This window comes from Lissotriton helveticus, chromosome 3_1 (assembly GCF_964261635.1).
Source record: "Lissotriton helveticus chromosome 3_1, aLisHel1.1, whole genome shotgun sequence".
NCBI lineage: Eukaryota > Metazoa > Chordata > Amphibia > Caudata > Salamandridae > Lissotriton > Lissotriton helveticus.
The window spans coordinates 763,316,557-763,334,967 of NC_136061.1; the positions used below are offsets into that span (position 1 = coordinate 763,316,557).

An 18,411-nucleotide genomic window follows, 5' to 3' on the forward strand; every position below is an offset into this window, starting at 1 on the left:
ACAAGCATTCGCAATAGGTCTCGCAGTTACGCGAGATTAAGCTATTGGCATTGTAAACAATGCCTTTTATTTAGATTTTTAAAAGAGTAAACGAAAATAAGGCATTGTTATTTGCAATGTCAATAGCTTAACCAGTTCCGTGCGCGCGAACAACGGCCGTCGCAAGCACTACCTGGCTAGTGCTGCGCACGTCCATTGGCCAACGCGGCCCCGCCCACTCATTAAAACTCCCGCACCGCAGCAGAATTCGTGCCGCGGTTAAGGAGTTAAACTTGTGTAACTGCGAGACCTTTTGCATTGCGAATGCTTGTTATTAGGGTGAGCGTTCTAAGTAAATGTTGTAGGCTCTGACTGCACTAATGACAGTGGTACCAGTATAAAAGGGTCCACATGTTTTCAAAGTTTCGCAATAGGAGGTTATGTATAATGCTCCCATAATGCGCTCTGATTTGATGCAAATATTTGCAGAGAAGGTGGTGAATACGCAATTGGTTGCGCATACCAATCAGCACAACCCAGTCATCCCTCGCATTCAAGCTTCAGAGGTACGTACTCTACGGAGTCAGCCCTACTACTCGCCACAGAGTCAATATGCAGGTGCGCGGATGAAGGTCAGACTGTACTGTAGTTTTGGTCCTATTGGACCTCAGCGCAGCCTTCGACACTGTATCCCACAAACTACTCTTGCAGCGACTTAAGATGGGCTGGAGAGAGTTGCTCCATCTGGTCCTCAACGTGGTGGCCCCAGACTCTGGGTCCTACACCTTTCCCTAAGGATTAAGTCAAAAATCTAGATTCCTAGCTGGACCCTACACTCCTTTGAGACCCACACTAGAGAGGTCACAGGGAAAGGTTTTAGAATTCTCAAAATGCTAAGAAAATCCCTGGATAGCCTCCCTTCTTCAGCCAGGAAAACCCTGGTTCATGCTCTTGTAATGTCCCAGGTTGACTACGGAAATGTCCTCCATCTTGGAGCAAGAAAAAAAGTCTCCATAGGCTGCAACCCATTCAGAAAGCAGAAGCCCGCTTAGTTCTCAACTTACCTATAAGAGCTTCCTCCGTGAAAGCCCTTGACTCACTGCACTGGCTGCCCATTAACAAAAGAATTGTTTTAAAGCCCTGTGCTTTGTCATCGGAGTCTGCAGGGCAAAGGCCCTAGTTATCTCTATGATTTACTTGTCCCCCATAATCAGACTCGCCACCTCAAGTCAACTGGAGCTCATCTGGGCAAAGTCCCTAAAATTCAAAGCGCAAGCAAGGGTGCCCGCTCAGGCAGCTATTTGGCAGCCACAAATTGATATTTATTACCTCCTTTTCTCCGAGCCATCGGTAAACATTTTCCCAAAAAGATTCAAAACTTGGCTTTTCCAGCTCTGAGGCTCATGTCCATCCTGCTCCTCTTTCATTGCTTATTCCTTTTTCCAGCCTTTTAGAGTGGTTTCCAGTACATTAACATACCAGTTGGTGTATCCAAGCGCTTTAGAAGTGGTATTATTATTATTATTATTATTATTATTATAAGCTTGAAAGCAAGATTGATTATTCGTTGCTTTCAAAATAAAATGTTGATTAAGAAAAATGAAAGCAGGAAAATAACATTTAGCTAAACTACTGTAAAACTTCAGGTACCATTTCTTTGCAGGATCATTTAGTAACGTGTTGATGCATGCTAGGATTTCTCAAAAATATTCATAATGGCCTATCAGTGTAACCAGTTTCAATAAGATTATGGGAAACAAATAAACAAGCATTATCAAAGCCAGTAGGTCTGAAATTGGTGGTCCACTTTTTAGTTGTCAGAGACTTGTTTTTGCATGGTAATTTGTAAAACCTCATTGCCGTGAGAGCTGCCAGGCCCTCACCATTATAACAAACATTGGCAAAAGCAAAAATTGTTTTTGGTCTCAAAAAGCACACACTGCCACAGTAGTTTCTGGCAGTGAACAAAACTAGAATAGAATGCGGTCACTCACAGTGAAACCGGCAGATAGAGGGTCAATATTTAAATAAACACAAAAGGTCATGGTCAACGGCAGACCAAATTAGGGACCCAATTACTAAAGAAAGTCTTAGAAGTGCACCCATGGTATATGTCCTTGCAGTAAGGGCAGCTATGCGGCTTTCGTTAATTCCCTATAACTTACAGAAGTAGGACAAGACATAGTACTCCTAGAAAATATTTGTGAACTGCGTTTTAACATGGGCAAATATGCATGTGCAAATTAGCTCATGCAAAAATCAGAGTGTTTGCAAGTTCACTTTCCCTCCAACCACTTTCCCACCCCAAACTTCCCCCCACCACAACTCTGTAAGGTTTACATCTGCCATTGTCAGGAGGAAATTTTCAACAGCTCGGTATGGGAAAGATAAGAGTTGTTGAATACCCTTAAAACATGCAAGTTGGTAGGTGTGCACAGACTCAAAAGGCATTCAAACCCTGGAACCAATGCTTACCCTTACCTACTGCCACAGTATGTAGAAAACATGGCAACGTAAGGGGATTGCAAGTATTCAAACACTATTGTGGTATGAGCCCTGGCATACTCAGAGGCTATATCAGAACTCCCTTACAATGGGTGTGCTGCCATAATTTGTTGCCGCACTACATGGCACCAACAGGACAAGTAGGTTTATGAAGCAGCCTGCCCCATGGACAAGTAGATATTTTATTAAATTCCATACCCGTGGTTTCAAACAATGAGAACCAGCAACAGATAACCTGGCAAACAATTAGGATTGTAGGGACCACCCACCGACCCTCCCCTACAGATGCCAAAAATATTTAAACGGAAGAAATTGTATTAATATAAATTAAAGTAAAATCCAAAGCTCCAAGTACGAAAATGATTAACAGGTTTATTTCTGTTTTTTTTTGTTTTGTTTTTTTTTTTTATCAGTACCACTACAGAAAAATGTCTTCACAATATATCACAAAGGGAGCAAATCTTGACAGAAAGAGGGATGGTCAAAGTACTAAAAGGGCCTAAATGCAGTGCAAAGTATTTTAACGAGTACTGGAAAGGACTAGGTGTCGAGAAAATACTTGAAAATGACCTATTAGGTGAAGTTGAGTTGTTGTAAGCGTATAGAAATTTCATGTTACAGTATCATGTGAAACATGTGATGGTATAGCTGGTGCTTTTCTCGGCATAGGACTCTTCGTGGCACACCTGGCACCTCAGTGGAAAAAAAGTGACCCGCATTTTACTTACATATTTCTGAAGATCCAGTGGGATCAGGTGGCCAAACACAGAGCACAAGGGCACATTAGCCGATACAGAAACCAGAACTGGGTATAGACGTAAAGGGAACCCTCTGGTTCTTCTCAGACTATCTCCCCAGACAGAAGTACTCTGAACAGGAAAGCACCAAAGTAAAATAGAAGGAGCTGCGATAGCTTTTTAACCCAAAGCCCATTCAGTGTGCTACTTCAGAATAGGAAAGCCCTGCACTGATCTCCAGACCACAACTAAGGGAGTCATAAAAGGCAGCAGATGCCAAGACAAACTGTGGCTGGAATAACTAATGGAGCGAAGTAAAGCGGACATAACCAGAGCAACAAGGGACAGCATTAGTGTAGGAAGCTGGCTCTGTATGTACTATACCAAAGTGAGTTATAGTGTGCACAGAGACTTGAGTGGCACCCGAAATCTAGGCAGAGGTAAAGTTAGATAGCACCTTACTCTATTTGTGGCAGTGTGGTCGAGCAATAAGGATTTATCAGAGCAGTGTTAAGCATTTGTGGAACACACTCAGTCAGCAAATGAATTCACACACAAAGACAAATTCAGATCAATTGTTTAGTATAAAAATATTTTTAGTTATTTTATTTCCTAGAAACAAACAAGCCTGGCACAGATAAGTGATAAATACTTTGCAGTAAATATACAGTTTGAATTGATGTGCACTGTGTTTTGACTTACAGTATTGTCACTGAGAATTGCAATGCTTTGTAAATACAGTACATATACTTTGAATTTTTTTCTTTTAGTAAAATTACAGGTAAGTTACTTTTGAGATTTCTTTTCTTACACGTTGTAGTATACCTGGATACTACAGTAGGACATTTCCTGTAAACAGGTAAGTAAACTCGTTTTGGTTAGGACAATTTTGAAGAATTGTTTAGGTTTTCCAACTCCACACTTGAAAACTTTTCATAGAAAAAACTGCCAATGTTATTCTATGGAGGAAAACAGTGTTAATGTTTCAATGGTAAGTACTTTGTTGTGGGAGTTGGTATTCTGGGGTTAGACTCTGGGGTCCACCAGGGTCAAGGATACACTCTTGTTACACCCTCAACGGCACTAGGGCGGCCGGGTGAAGAGTGCTGAGGTCCAATGTTATCCAATGGGGGATAGGGGGCCTCCGGTTGGTGGCTGCTGATGAGCAGGCCATTGGGTTGTGGGAGCAAAGCTCCTGGACTTAAGCTCATGGCAAATGGGGGTTTGGGCCACCACAAAAGATGCACCCTCAGAGGCACGGGGGGGGGGGGGCAGGTGCAGAGTGCTGTTTTGGCATCAGAAACTCTGTAGCTTTCAATGGGGAGTCTCCGGTTTGCACAAGCACTGCAGGCTCGGGGTGAAGGTCTCCTGGGTGCGACCACCACTTCGAGAGGTAAGTTGGGATGTTGGGGGTCGGCTAGGCACTGTCGGTTGGGCCACCCAAGGCCGTGAGGTGTCGGGTACAGGGGTGCCTTTTAGGATTTAGGCTGCAGGTGTTGGCAGGTCAGGGATAGCCAGGAGACCTCCTCATGGTGTTGGCCCACTCAAACTCTGGCGGTGGACGGCAGAAGCAGAGTAGTATGGATTTGCAGTTTCCGGCCGGGGACAGAGGTTGGAGATTAACAAATCCGGTGTTCACAGGAAACAAAGACTTTGGGATGGAAGGCGGGCAGGTCCTCCGGGGTTATCGAGGTTGCTGGCTGCAGGACACACCGGGATTTTGCAGGAGCAGGTTAGAGGTGGAGACAGGCCAGTAAGGCTGGGGCCAAGTCATTAGGCATCTTCCTCTTCTTAGCTTAGGCACAGCTGTTCGGTTCTTTATTTTCTTATTGCAGGTTCTTGTCTGAGGAAGCAAGGTTCAGAGGTGCCACTAAATACTAGATTTAGTGGCGTTAAAGGTAGGTAAAAGTTTGGGACCAGTGGGTCCCTTCCCTGGGGTGAGTACACCCCCTATTATGCCACCCTCAAGTGGGAAGGGGCCATATGCCTTTCCCTGGTTGGCTGTTTCTTTCTAACTGCAAGATGTCAGGGACTGAGTTGTGCTTCACCTCGCCTCCCCCACCTGAGGGGTGGAGTTGGCAGAGGTGGGCACATCTCTCTTAACTACTTGTTTTTCCAGCCAGTTCTCCCGCCCAAAGTGGGCGGTCAGAGCCAGTGGGGACCAGTTGCTGAAAGCAGCAAGTGGCTTTGGGCAGTGAACCCTGCCCATCCTGAGGGAAGAGACTTGGCACCTCGTCCCAGGATGTGCATGGTTTCATACCCCAGAGAGCAGCAGGCTCTCTATCCAAGGGTCCAGAAACAAGTCTGGTGGTGGTAGCTGAAAGCAGCCACTCCGCAAAGACACTACTGGTAGGTTAGTTTTCAGGGGGCATTTCTAAGAAGCCCTCTGTGTGCATTTTTTATTAAATTCCACTCTGGCATAAGTGTGGGTTTAATGTGCTGAGAAGTTTGATACCAAACTTCTCGGTTTTCAGTGTAGCCATTATGGTTCTGTGGAGTTGTTAATGACAAGCTCCCAGCACCATATACTCTTCATGGCAGCACTGCACTTACAAGGTCTAAGAATGGACTTAGACACTGTAGGGGGTAAAGGGCTTGTGCACCTGTACCCTCACCACTGGTATAGTGCATCCAGCTAGAGGGATAACTGATCTATGCCAGGGCAGTGGTTGTACGTATGGCACAGAGGGATATGTGCCATGTGGACTCTTCACTTTGTTCTGCACCAAGACACACAGCCTGCAAAGGCAATGTGTGTGTGTATATATATATAAAGGTATAGGGCCTCCAAGGGTGGCACATGGAAGAGGTGTGGCACAGCAGCCATGGTGCCCGACTCCAGACCAAGGGGTTCACGGTTCGATCCCCGGTGCCGGCAGCAGGTTATCCCAGTACCGTGCGACACTGGGCAATAGCTCGCTTAATCTTCCCGACGGCCCCCAGCGCAGGGACACCTCTTTGGAGGTAGCCGTGAACTTTACAAATGCTGATTTATTTAATATGTGCTGAAGCCCTTAAAGGTCTTCCCTGGTCACAGTGCCCTCGGTACCTGTGGTACCCTTTACCAGGGGTGACCTGTGGCTAGAGATGCCAATTGGGTTTAGGCTTCAATGCAGTTTTAGGGAAAGAACATAGGCCCTGGGTACCTAATTATCAGGAGCCCAGGGCGCACTCAGTCAAAGCACATAAGCAGTTCAGCAAAAAGTGGAGGCAACAATGCAAAAGAGGGCACTATCAATTAGTCAAAACATTCCAACCCACAAAAGTAGCATCCCAGTAATGTCTCAAAAATCTTTATAAAGCATATACAATAATGAGAATTAAAGTGGAGTCTACTGAAAAACACTAGATGGGAGTCACATACCACGAATTTAGGTTTGGTTGTAGGAGTTGATAAGAAAAAAAAAGTGTGTTGGCCTGACAAATATAGAAGGCAACGGGTCCATAAAGTGCTACAAAAGCCAAGAAAGGACCAGAGCAGTACGACTTCCGTAGACGGATGACAGAGTGCACCAGAATACAAGACGACACAGGTATTCACAAGGACGGCTGCAAGAGTCAGTGTGCCCTTTACTTGCACTAACGTCAGACTTCACAGTAGAAGGCAGCATCGCTGGCATTTAAAAAAAATAGGTGTAAACAGAGATATATCTGCTGATAGATATTCTAAGCAAACACAAGGAGACGATGGACAGAGCGCTGAAACTTTTCAGACACTCACCCCCAGTCACAGATCTGGGTGGAATCCATCATTGTTCTTTAGCTCACTTCGCCACCCCAGTTCAGACCCAGCTTTATGCAAATCAGTCTCGACACTGCTCCTTATGGGAACAGTCCAGCCCAGGTATTCCCTGGACCGGAAAAAAGCATCATGGAACGGTTTCGGAGTCAAGTTGGTCTGGCTGATGAGGGGTGAAACCCCGAAACCGGTTCTAGGAGGCTTGTTTTTAGTCCAGAGAGGACCTGGCCTGGCAGTTCGGCTGGACTGTTCCAATAGGGAGCAGGGTCAAGACTGGTTTGCATATGGCTGGGTTAAAACTGGAATGGCAGAGAGCAGAACAAAAAAAAAAAAAAAGAAGATTGATTTAGGCAAGATCTCTGTACTGGGGGTGTATGTATGACATTGCCCTGCATTCTGTCCATCAACTGTTCTTTTTGCGATAAATATTCTACGACATCGCTCATCTTACACAAACTGAATGTATCACCAGGGAGAGTAATTGGATGCTGTCTGCCAAAAGTTCTGGAAAACATTAAATGCGAAATGAATTCACACGGGTGAGAGAGGGTGGAGATGGTGGGGCGTTGAAGGTTCCATATTACAATTCTACTCAAGGTTACAAGCAGGCAGTTAGGATGAAAGTTTCTCTCCAGAAGATGCAAATAAACGTAGCTAGTATTTTCAGAGTTCCAAATGGGTGGAGGGATGGGGGGCGGGGACATCACCAAAGCATGCCAACGCGGCAACACGTTTTATGTATCAAGACACATGCTCGTCATACTTCTTCCAATGGGCTAAATGAGCCAGTTTCAACCTTAAATATAATGAAGCCTTCTCGTATTTGTTTGGGTAAATGCTATGGGAGAGCGGCGATTACTGTACGGGATATTCCCAAAAAGAAGTCTGGGAGGCCGGCAATTTAAATGCAGCTAGCTGTAAGGAGGCTAGCTGTTGAGCAATTGCACGCCAAAATGGAAAGCCTTTAGCTGTGGGTCCAAGATAAACTGATCAAGGATCCATGAGAGTTTACAAGTGAACCTATGTTTCACAGGAGTAGCTGCTGACATCCGAAATCTCTGGCGACAATTTACAAGGGGAACGGTCACCATCACGAAAAACGTAAACGGCTTGATAGCCTACGTGTTCTAAAAACTAAAGTCGACCAAGCTGTTAAACGGTGTTCAGACCGCTAAGTAACTTCCTCTATTGGCCAGGGATTCCTGCGAGATTACTTAATGTTGCCGCTGGTCCCTGCAGGGCAAAATCTATCCCTTTACACTTTTACAGAGTCGGAGCGCAGTCAAATAAATTACCGCACGCGCTCCTGGATTTTTCTCTATATATGCTGCACGTGTTCATACAAACAATATGTGAGAGTTCTTGGCCATACGTGCAATCCCACAACACTATGCTAGATTTGCAGTGTACGCACGCCATAGAGAGACGTCAAGAGCAGTTCTGGGTCAGCTAACCCTAAAGTTCAAAGTTCATTCGAATGGCACGATTAATTAAAAGCATAGCAAACAACAATTTAGAAGGGAAAAAAACACAACAGTATGAAAAGACTGTACCATACTTTATTACATAATTAAAATAAACATGAATTCATACTAACAGCGGGTAAAGAACAGGGTCAGGGCAGGCTAAGACAAGTACGTATGAATAAAAGTGCAAGTGTATATCAGAGCCAGTAAAAAGAAAGGGCTCTTGTCCTATATACTCCACAATTAAAGTGCAAGAGATATTAATGCCGATTAACGATATGGATCAGCAGACCTTCAATAAGGAAGGCTTGCCAATGCTTCCTAAACCAGACAAAGCATCTTATCACGTGATTAAAATACAAAGGAAAGATTTGTCTAAATGCATTTCTGATCATGAGCGAGCAATGGTAAAGTACAACTTAAAGGCGCACATAGAAACATTACACAGTAATTCGCATCCCCGTTTGTTTGCATAACTGGCGCGCGCGCACTCAAACTAGTATGATACATGCTTTGTGTGCGTGGGGAAACGCCCACCTGTGCATTCCAACAGGAGCGGGCTGACATTGAGGAGTCCAGAGAGTTAACCAAGGCATGGTCCATAACCATCGTCCCAACACAACGATTGCCTCCAACGAGTTCTGTCGGTCTAAGCCCCTACATAAATTGACAAAGACTTAACTGCAGACTGCATGCCATACTCGTCTCTAGCACCTAACCCAATTTCACAGAACGCTCTTTGTGTAGTTTGTCTGGAGCTCAATAAGTATAGTTATTCTAGGAGAAAATACCACTTTGTATAAATTAGAACTTCATGAAGTTACACAGTTCAGTCACTCTCTCCCTGACATCATTTTCCCCCTTATATGAATATGATAACATTGGAGTTGCAAAAAAAAAAAAGTCACGTCTGAGGGCAACTCGTAACACCAACGAAAATGTAAAAGAATGCAGTTGTGTATTCCCCAAAACATGTTTAAACCAAGACACTGAACACCTGCTACCCCAGGCATTTTGGTGAACTGAAATTACACCCTATGACTTCCATAACATCACATGAAGTGATTGACATCACAGCTGAAACCACTGAAATTCCATATGAACTGAAATAACTAAGGAATAGGGCAATACAAATAAGTCTATTTGAAATAACATATATAGCATAATTTTGCCTTAGTCGGGTTATGACGTGCTGTGACGGGATATCAACGCAGCCCTCAGTCACATCACTAACGAAACAGTTTGGTCCCTGTGAAAATCTTTTCAAGTACCCATGACGTAGAGTATACCTGAATGACAAATGCATTTATAAACCAGAGCATGACAGTTTTTAAAATATATACACTTATGTTCACCTATTTGTTGTGAACCACACATTGATTATGAACTAGGTTAATGGCTAACATTATTTCTTATTAATGCATTTTGATGTTCATTTGCAAGTCACTTTCACTCTTGTGAAGCACAGATGTGAAGACTGTTCAAACACTTCATATTTCCAAAATACCTAAGTTTTAACTTGATAAAAAAAAGTGTTATTTCATTGTCACAAGAGTGCACACTACACTGCTAAAAACGTTTTAATCTCTAGACAGTAATGTATCAATCCTAGTATAAATTGCAGAAAGTAAACGGTGCATTTTAGGACAGTGTTGCCTTCTGTTCTTGGGAATGATTTGACACCTAAGGCCCGGGGGTCGCACAGAATACCTCTAAATTACATCCATGGCAGGCCCAAGTCACTGCAATACTAAACTTCCAACGCGCTCAGAAAGCAATAAGATACTGAGATGAACCTCTTAGAAGCCAAAGCAAAGGTATGGGAGACAAGTGCTAACAATGCGACACTTATTCTGTTCGCCATGCTGCATCTTTACTCTATTGCCAGTAATCCTTTTCCCACAATTGTGATGAGGTGCCTCCTCATGGAAGTTTGATTATATAACGCTAAATCCATAGCCACTGCAGTATACGGAAGTGAGATATGGGGCTACACAAACTATGACCAACTTCAAATAGTTGAAAATAAATTTTTAAAGCGTCTGCTGTGTGTCCCTGGGAGCACACCGAATTTAGCTGCTCATGAAGAACTTGGCTGCTTGCATTTATCGGACATTGTTGGACTAAAACCGTTGTTGTGCTGGGTAAAACTATGGTTAAGTGATGCAATCCCTCTGACCCACTTGATAGTGGAGGATCTTTTATCGCTTGACCACGCAATGCGAGTACCCTGGCTTAAATATTTGAAGTCTCAATTCTTGAAGCTTGGCCGAGTGAACTTGTTTGATAACCCGGGGGATATAGTTAAGGGTGATGTTGCTGCAATTAAGAGAGCTTTTTACCTGAACCGTAATGCTGTAAGAGATGAAGTTGAGCTCTTGAAACCTAATGTTAGAATGTACATCATGTTGAGTACCTGTAATTCAATGGAATTGTATCTAACATGCTCCTTCACCACCCATGAAAAATTTTTGCTGACCCGTTTCAGGTTTAACATCTTTCATCAGCTTTTAATTAGACCCAAGTCGGACATTTTTAAGAAACCAGCAGCTCCATGTGGCTGCGACGGGAAGTCTCCACAGGATATGCTGCATTTTATATTTTTATGTACATTTTATGAATATCCCCGAAAGCGGTTTCTGGTTACCCTTTTAAAGAAATTAAATTTTAACCAAATTAGACCCGCCCTTATGTACTTACAGTTGCTGCATCCTGATAGTGTTCTTCAGGTGTTAGAATTTTTAAAAATGACCATGAGACTAAGAAATTGTTTGGATGAGTAAATGTGCATTAACTGCAGTTTATGGCACTATCGCACTTTATTTCGTATATTCTGTATTTGGACATTACTTGCACTTTTTATTCTGATTCTGTCAATGCACTCGTTTTTATGATACATTTGAGTTGTATGTAATTTAGATTGACTTTGTGATCACTGTAATGTTTTATTATGTCTTGTCTACTGTGTGTACTTTTATGGATTGCAATATATCCGAAATAAAGTCGATTTGATTTGAAGTTTGATTGCAGAATGGTATGAAGTCAAGAGACTGAATGTAGCGTATTGGCCTATGGCCAGGACCTCCCACAAGGATGGATAGAGAGATCGATATCTCCCTGGGTAGTTAGAATGCCGGATTCACCATTGAATTTTTTATTTTAATAAACAATGCCTTTATTTCCTCTTGCAGCGAACAAGTGTGTCAAGACAAAGTTCATAGCCCAGTAATGTCAGATTAAAAAATCCGAGCAGGAGGGTTGTGGCTGCACAACTGATAAATCTCAGTAGAGTTATTGTTTCAAGTCACAGCCATAAAGTTTCTTCAGTTTAGGTCAACGAAGCTTTATTTGTGCTGTGCAACTATTTTTGTAAAACAAGTAAATAATCATAACTCACTTTTGTTCTGTTACCACATAGTGTACCGGTATGCTGGACACAGCCGTTGACCATGTCTTTTTTGGAATTTCTCCATCAAAGCGGCCTCTATTGTTTTGTTACCCCAAGAGTAAAACCACTTAAGTAGGTAGTTGTTGAAACACATCAAACCACAGTTCTTGAACGAGGAAATCTATTTATTAGTCATGGAATAGGCCAAGCTAAAAATGATCGGCTCTTCTCTGCAGATCATGAAACACCATCTTAAAATTGGACTGCCAGGCGGTGGGTAGAGTTATGTTAACAACTGTCACATTCTCTTTTAACACTATCACAAACTAATTTACACAGGTCAATGAAATAAGCTGAATTCAAGAAGGACAGTTACTCTGCAGGCTACGGTTAAGAGCGTGCTATATGCAGTGGCATGGAACAATTGTTTTTTTACTACTCTATAAATCTATCTCAAATTGAGAGACCCAGGGTGTGGATGATTAAGTCCAATATTTTCAGTTTACCATTAGTGCAGAAATAAGGCTAAACACATATTGCCAAGTTCTGGGGTACAACCATCGAAATCATTCAACGGCCATGAACAAACATCGTTATCTCAGTGGAAACAAAAACACTAGGTGCCCTACACTAAGTGTATGGTTGCCTTGAACAAGTAAGACTAGTAACTTGCAGAGATTACATCTAAATTAGAGCACAATAAAAAAAATAGAACCATTAAAGTGCTCAAAAGGCGAATAGTTAGTGGCAAACTATGTTCTTAGCAAACGGCCAGGACCGCAGATAATATTGGAGAACATGAATTGGGTCGAGAGACTAACAGGAGTGCTTGTTCCCATTTTATTGACTAGAATTAAGATGTATGAAGACCGTAAAAAGTCCGTACAATACATCAGAATGCGTATACATAACTGGGCAGTAAGAGGTATGCTAATCTCGCTAGTTTTATGCAGCTCCCTTTTGGATAGATATACACACAGATACACACAAACATACGAAAGATTGTCCAATTATTAAGTGATGAAGCAGGTTTGGGAGGTGCTTCGGTAGAGACGCTTCTGTGCTGTACGCAAGCCAAATCATGCCGGTTATAATAAAGGAAGGTTTCGGTAAATAGGCGAACTAAAGATAACTATAGGGGCTGGAGGAGGGTGAAAATAATCTTTAAAGTCACCACAAGTATACAATATCCGCATGCACGTGAAAGCAAGGGAAATGTGTAAGTAGTTAATCTGATTACACCGAAAGCTATGCGAAAAAAGGTTCAGCCAGAAAGGAGATAGCATATCTTTCTATTAACGAGTCCATGTCAGTTTCCATTAAGAAGCATATCTTTCTATTAACGAGTCCATGTCAGTTTCCATTAAGATCTGAACTCAGGAAACCAACTGTCAACGTTTCTAGTGCTTTGCAACCTAACAATTCGTATATGCCATTTCAATACATTGATGTTTTCAAATAATTAAAATTCATAATTATGCCACTTTTACGGTTATTTCTCTGAACGGTCCTACAAAGATGACCGTCTGATGGGAAGCTCGCTTTAGTCCGAGTGCTGAAGGAGGGACGCGGCTCATGGCCTACCAGCTGTGGCAACAGGTCTTTCGGCGAGGCGTGCACACAAGGCACGTGGGAGCCTCGCTCATCTTTGGGGACATGGCAGTGACAGGAGCATGGCACGCATGAATGTGTGAGAGCGAGAAGTCAAAAGGCGCCTAAAAATGGCGGTTCGGGATGGGTGAACAGAAGAGTGCAAGAAAGTAAGCGTCAGCAGCTCCAGAGCCCGCCACAACGCGCGGGACACGGAAGAGCACTCCAGCGGCCCCGGGTCCACCCTCGTATCCGATGCGGACAGGCCGAGGTACCCATCCGTTCCTGGCCACACTCCTGCCCTCCCCAGAGGCGTGGGCGATTCTCCATCATGTTCCGCTGCCGTTCTCCCTAGGCCCCATTTTCCTTGCTTATCCCAGGACCCTCCCTGTCCCAGGACTCTCCCCTGTCGGGCCCCGTCACTGCCGGCTGTCCAGGCCCGGCTCCTCACCTCGGTGAGCTGGCGCTCGGCGGCCTCTCGCAGGGCCGGGTCCATGGTGCCGCGAAGGGCTTCGATGATGGTGCTGGGCTCCATGGCTGCGGGGGGGCTGGGCGGTCGCAGTGATGAAGAGGTGCGGGCGCTGCGCACATGGACCCACTGCTCCTGCCACCGGCGCCAAAGGAAGAGAATCGCCCAGGCCCCGGATGCAGCCCCTTGGGCTTCTGGGTCGTGGCGCACTTCCGCCCGACGCGGGGCACGCCGGGGCGTGGAGTCCAGCACCGAGACCGGCGGAAGGGGCTGTAGAGGGGCACCGGGGGACCTCCTAACCGCAGGGCCTGGAGCACCTGTACCGCGGCTGCAGTCAGCTGACCCTCATCGGCAGGGCTCCAGCTCCATGTTGGATTTCTGTGATAAAATAATACAAAAAACGTTTCCCCTATGCAAAATGTCACGCCTATATTTCTTTTGCACCAGAGTAAGGCGTTGACAGCAAGCATATCATTAAAGATTTGGGGTGCTACCTGGCCGGTTTTATACCAGCATGACTGGAATTTTAATGTCCCAGCCTGTACAGAAAATAGAAATAGCATCCTGTATTTACACATAACAACATTTTAGGACAGGGACGTGGGAGATTTAAAATAAACAAGCATTGGAAATGCAATAGGTCTCGGATTTATTTGAGTTAGAGCTAATGGCATTGTAAATGGCAATGTCTTTTAGCCATGTGTTATGGAGTGTATGCATGTGGTGTGTAATGGAATTATGTGGTTTGGATTGGAATTGTTCACCCTGCACACTCGCACACTGTTCACCCTGCACGCTCGCACACTGTTCACCCTGCACGCTCACACACTGTTCACCCTGCACGCTCACAGACTGTTCACTCTGTACGCTCACACACTGTTCACCCTGCACGCTCACACACTGCTCACCCTGCACGCTCACTACTCTGCACTCACTACTCTGCACTCTGAACACTCACTCTGCACTCACTATTCTGCACACTCACTCTGCACTCACTACTCTGCACTCACTACTCACTAATCTGCACACTCACTCTACACTCACTACTCACTACTCTGCACATTCACTCTGCACTCACTACTCTGCACACTCACTCTGCACTCACTACTCTGCACTCAATACTCTGCACTCACTCTGCACTCACTGCTCTGCACTCACACTCTGCACTCACTACTCACTATGCACACTCACTCTGCACTCACTACTCTGCACTCTGAACACTCACTCTGCACTCACTACTCTGCACTCTGAACACTCACTCTGCACTCACTACTATGCACTCTGAACACTCACTCTGCACTCACTGCAAACTCACTCTGCACTCACTACTCACTACTCTGCACTCACACTCTGCACTCACTACTCATTACTCTGCACACTCACTCTGCACTCACTACTCTGCACTCACTACTCTGCACTCACTACTCACTACTCTGCACTCACACTCTGCACTCACTATGCACTCACTACTCTGCACTCACCACTCTGCACTCACTACTCACTACTCTGCACTCACTACTCTGCACTCACTACTCACTACTCTGCACACTCACTCTGCACTCACTACTCACTACTCTGCACACTCACTCTGCACTCACTACTCACTACTCTGCACACTCACTCTGCACTCACTACTCTGCACTCACTACTCTGCACTCACCACTCTGCACTCTGGAAACTCACTCTGCACTCACTACTCTGCACTCTGCACTCACTACTCAGCACTCTGCACTCAGCACTCTGCACTCACTACTCAGCACTCTGCACTCACTACTCTGCACACTCACTCTGCACTCACTACTCTGCACTCACTACTCTGCACTCACTACTATGTACTCTGCACTCTGCACTCACTACTCTGCACTCTGCACTCACTACTCTGCACTCTGGAAACTCACTCTGCACTCACTACTCTGCACTCACTACTCACTACTCAAACTCTGCACTCAGCACTCTGCACTCACTACTCAGCGCTCTGCACTCACTACTCACTACTCTGCACACTCACTCGGCACTCACTACTCTGCACACTCACTCTGCACTCACTACTCACTACTCTGCACACTCACTCTGCACTCACTACTCACTACTCTGCACTCACACTCTGCACTCACTACTCACTACTCTGCACTCACTACTCTGCACTCACTACTCACTACTCTGCACACTCACTCTGCACTCACTACTCTGTACTCACTACTCTGTACTCACTACTCTGCACTCACTACTCTGCACTCACTACTCTGCACTCACTATTCTGCACTCACTACTCTGCACTCACACTCTGCACTCACTACTCTGCACACTCACTCTGCACTCACTACTCTGCACACTCACTCTGCACTCACTACTCTGCACTCTGCACTCACTACTCACTACTCAGCACTCTGGAAACTCACTACTCTGGAAACTCACTACTCTGCACTCACTACTCTGCACTCACTACTCTGCACTCACCACTCTGCACTTACCACTCTGCACTCACCACTCTGCACTCACACTATAATAATCCTTATGTCCTGTAACCAAGGATTTGCCATTATTGATATAGTTCACTGCAATAACCTACTTTTCTTAGCCTTTGACATGTACTTTACTAAGAACCGGCATGTTAATAAATATATAAATACGTGCACTCCACACCACTTGGAGTCAAGCTAGCCGGGCTGAAGAGAGGTGTTACCTCGAAACCGGTCCGGTCCTCGGATGCTTGATTCCGTTCTGGGAAGGACATGGCTTTTGTTGTTCGGACTGGACTGTTCCCATGGGGCAACAGGGTCAGAGCTGATTTGCATATCGCCATTGTCTAACCCAGGGTGGTGTGGAGTGCAAAAAAACGATGGATTTGGGCCCAGATCTTTTGACTGGGGGAGTGTGTGACATTGATCCACATTCAGTCCATCACTTGTTGTTTTTGCAACGGCAATAAAGCAGCATTGAAAAACAAGGATTTGCCATTATTGATATAGTTCACTGCAATAACCTACTTTTCTTAGCCTTTGACATGTACTTTACTAAGAACCGGCATGTTAATAAATATATAAATACGTACGACGACAATAAAGCAGCATTGAAAAACAAGGGTTTGCCATTATTGATATAGTTCACTGCAATAACCTACTTTTCTTAGCCTTTGACATGTACTTTACTAAGAACCGGCATGTTAATAAATATATAAATACGTGCGACAGCAATAAAGCAGCATTGAAAAACAAGGGTTTGCCATTATTGATATAGTTCACTGCAATAACCTACTTCTCTTAGCCTTTGACATGTACTTTACTAAGAACCGGCATGTTAATAAATATATAAATACGCGCGACGACAATAAAGCAGCATTGAAAAAAATATAACACTGGAAGAGATCCGCGAGGCGCTGTCTGAACTGGCCTCCGGAAAGGCCGCCGGGCCAGACAGCATCCCCCTGGAGTTGTATAAGTGTCTCTCGGTGGTGTTGGCTCCAATTTTGCTGGATCTATTTAATGGCATTATGGGTACGGGTAGGATCCCGGAAACATGGAAAGACACTACCATCATAGTCTTTCATAAAAAGGGAAAGCCAAGGGAGAATCCGGGGTCCTACAGACCCATATCTCTGATTAACTCAGACAATAAGCTGTATGCAAAGATCTTGGCCGCACGGTTAGGGAGGATCATTGGGGGGCTCGTCTCGCCCTGGCAGCATGGGTTTAATCCCCGGCCGGGGAACGACGGACCACGTTAGGAGAGCAACCTCATTGTTTGAAGCCCATGCCGCCGGGGGAGGTGGGTCGCCATGATCCTCCTTGATGCGGAAAAAGCATTCGACCGTGTCAGGTGGCTATATCTGTGGGACGTCCTGACAGACAGAGGCATTGGCCCAAAATTCCGGATGGCTATGGAGGCCATGTACCGAGACCCAACGGCCCGCATTCAGTTGATGGGTCAGTGCTCCGATAGGATCCGGATTAGCAGGGGTACCCGTCAGGGCTGCCCCTGCTCACCGATCCTGTTTGCACTATACATCGATCCACTGATTAGGCACATTTTAGGGAACGTGGGAATCCTACCAGTAGTAACCAATGGTTTTGAAAGCAAAATATTGGCCTACGCCGATGATCTGGCAGTCATTACTTCAGAGCCAGTTGAGGCCATGCGGATATTGGTGGAAGTCACCAGGGAATTTGGCAAGTACTCGGGGTACCGACTGAATGAGGCAAAAACTCAGGTAATTTGCTCAAATGAGGTCATTAAAGCTGATGAAAGATACGTAGACTCTGCGACTTATCTTGGGGTAGTAATTAACGCAGAGACAGGCTCTATTGTTCAGGATAACTATGCTCCACTCTTAAAAAAAATCGAGGCAGAGTTGAAGCGGATAGATTCACTGCACTTATCTTTGATAGGAAGGACCAATGTGCTAAAGATGACTATGTTACCCAAGCTCCTCCATTTGTTTAGATGCATACCTTTTTTAATTGAGGAAGGGTTGTTAAAAAAGTTTGAGTCTATTTTTAACAGTTTTCTCTGGCAGTATGGTAAAGTCAGGAGGGCAGCCA

At 44.8% G+C, this 18,411-nt stretch overlaps 1 protein-coding gene across 1 annotated transcript in view; it reads right to left on the bottom strand.

Moving 5' to 3' along the window:
• Positions 1–14,078, bottom strand: part of IPO7 (importin 7) — a 392,711-nt gene extending 378,633 nt beyond the window's left edge. Inside the window, exon 1 of the mRNA XM_078680964.1 lies at positions 13,856–14,078. Within this exon, the coding sequence (XP_078537090.1) occupies positions 13,856–13,939 (84 nt within the window). The 5' untranslated portion in view covers positions 13,940–14,078. The remainder of the gene's footprint in view (positions 1–13,855) is intronic.
• Between the last annotated feature and the right edge of the window lie 4,333 nt (positions 14,079–18,411).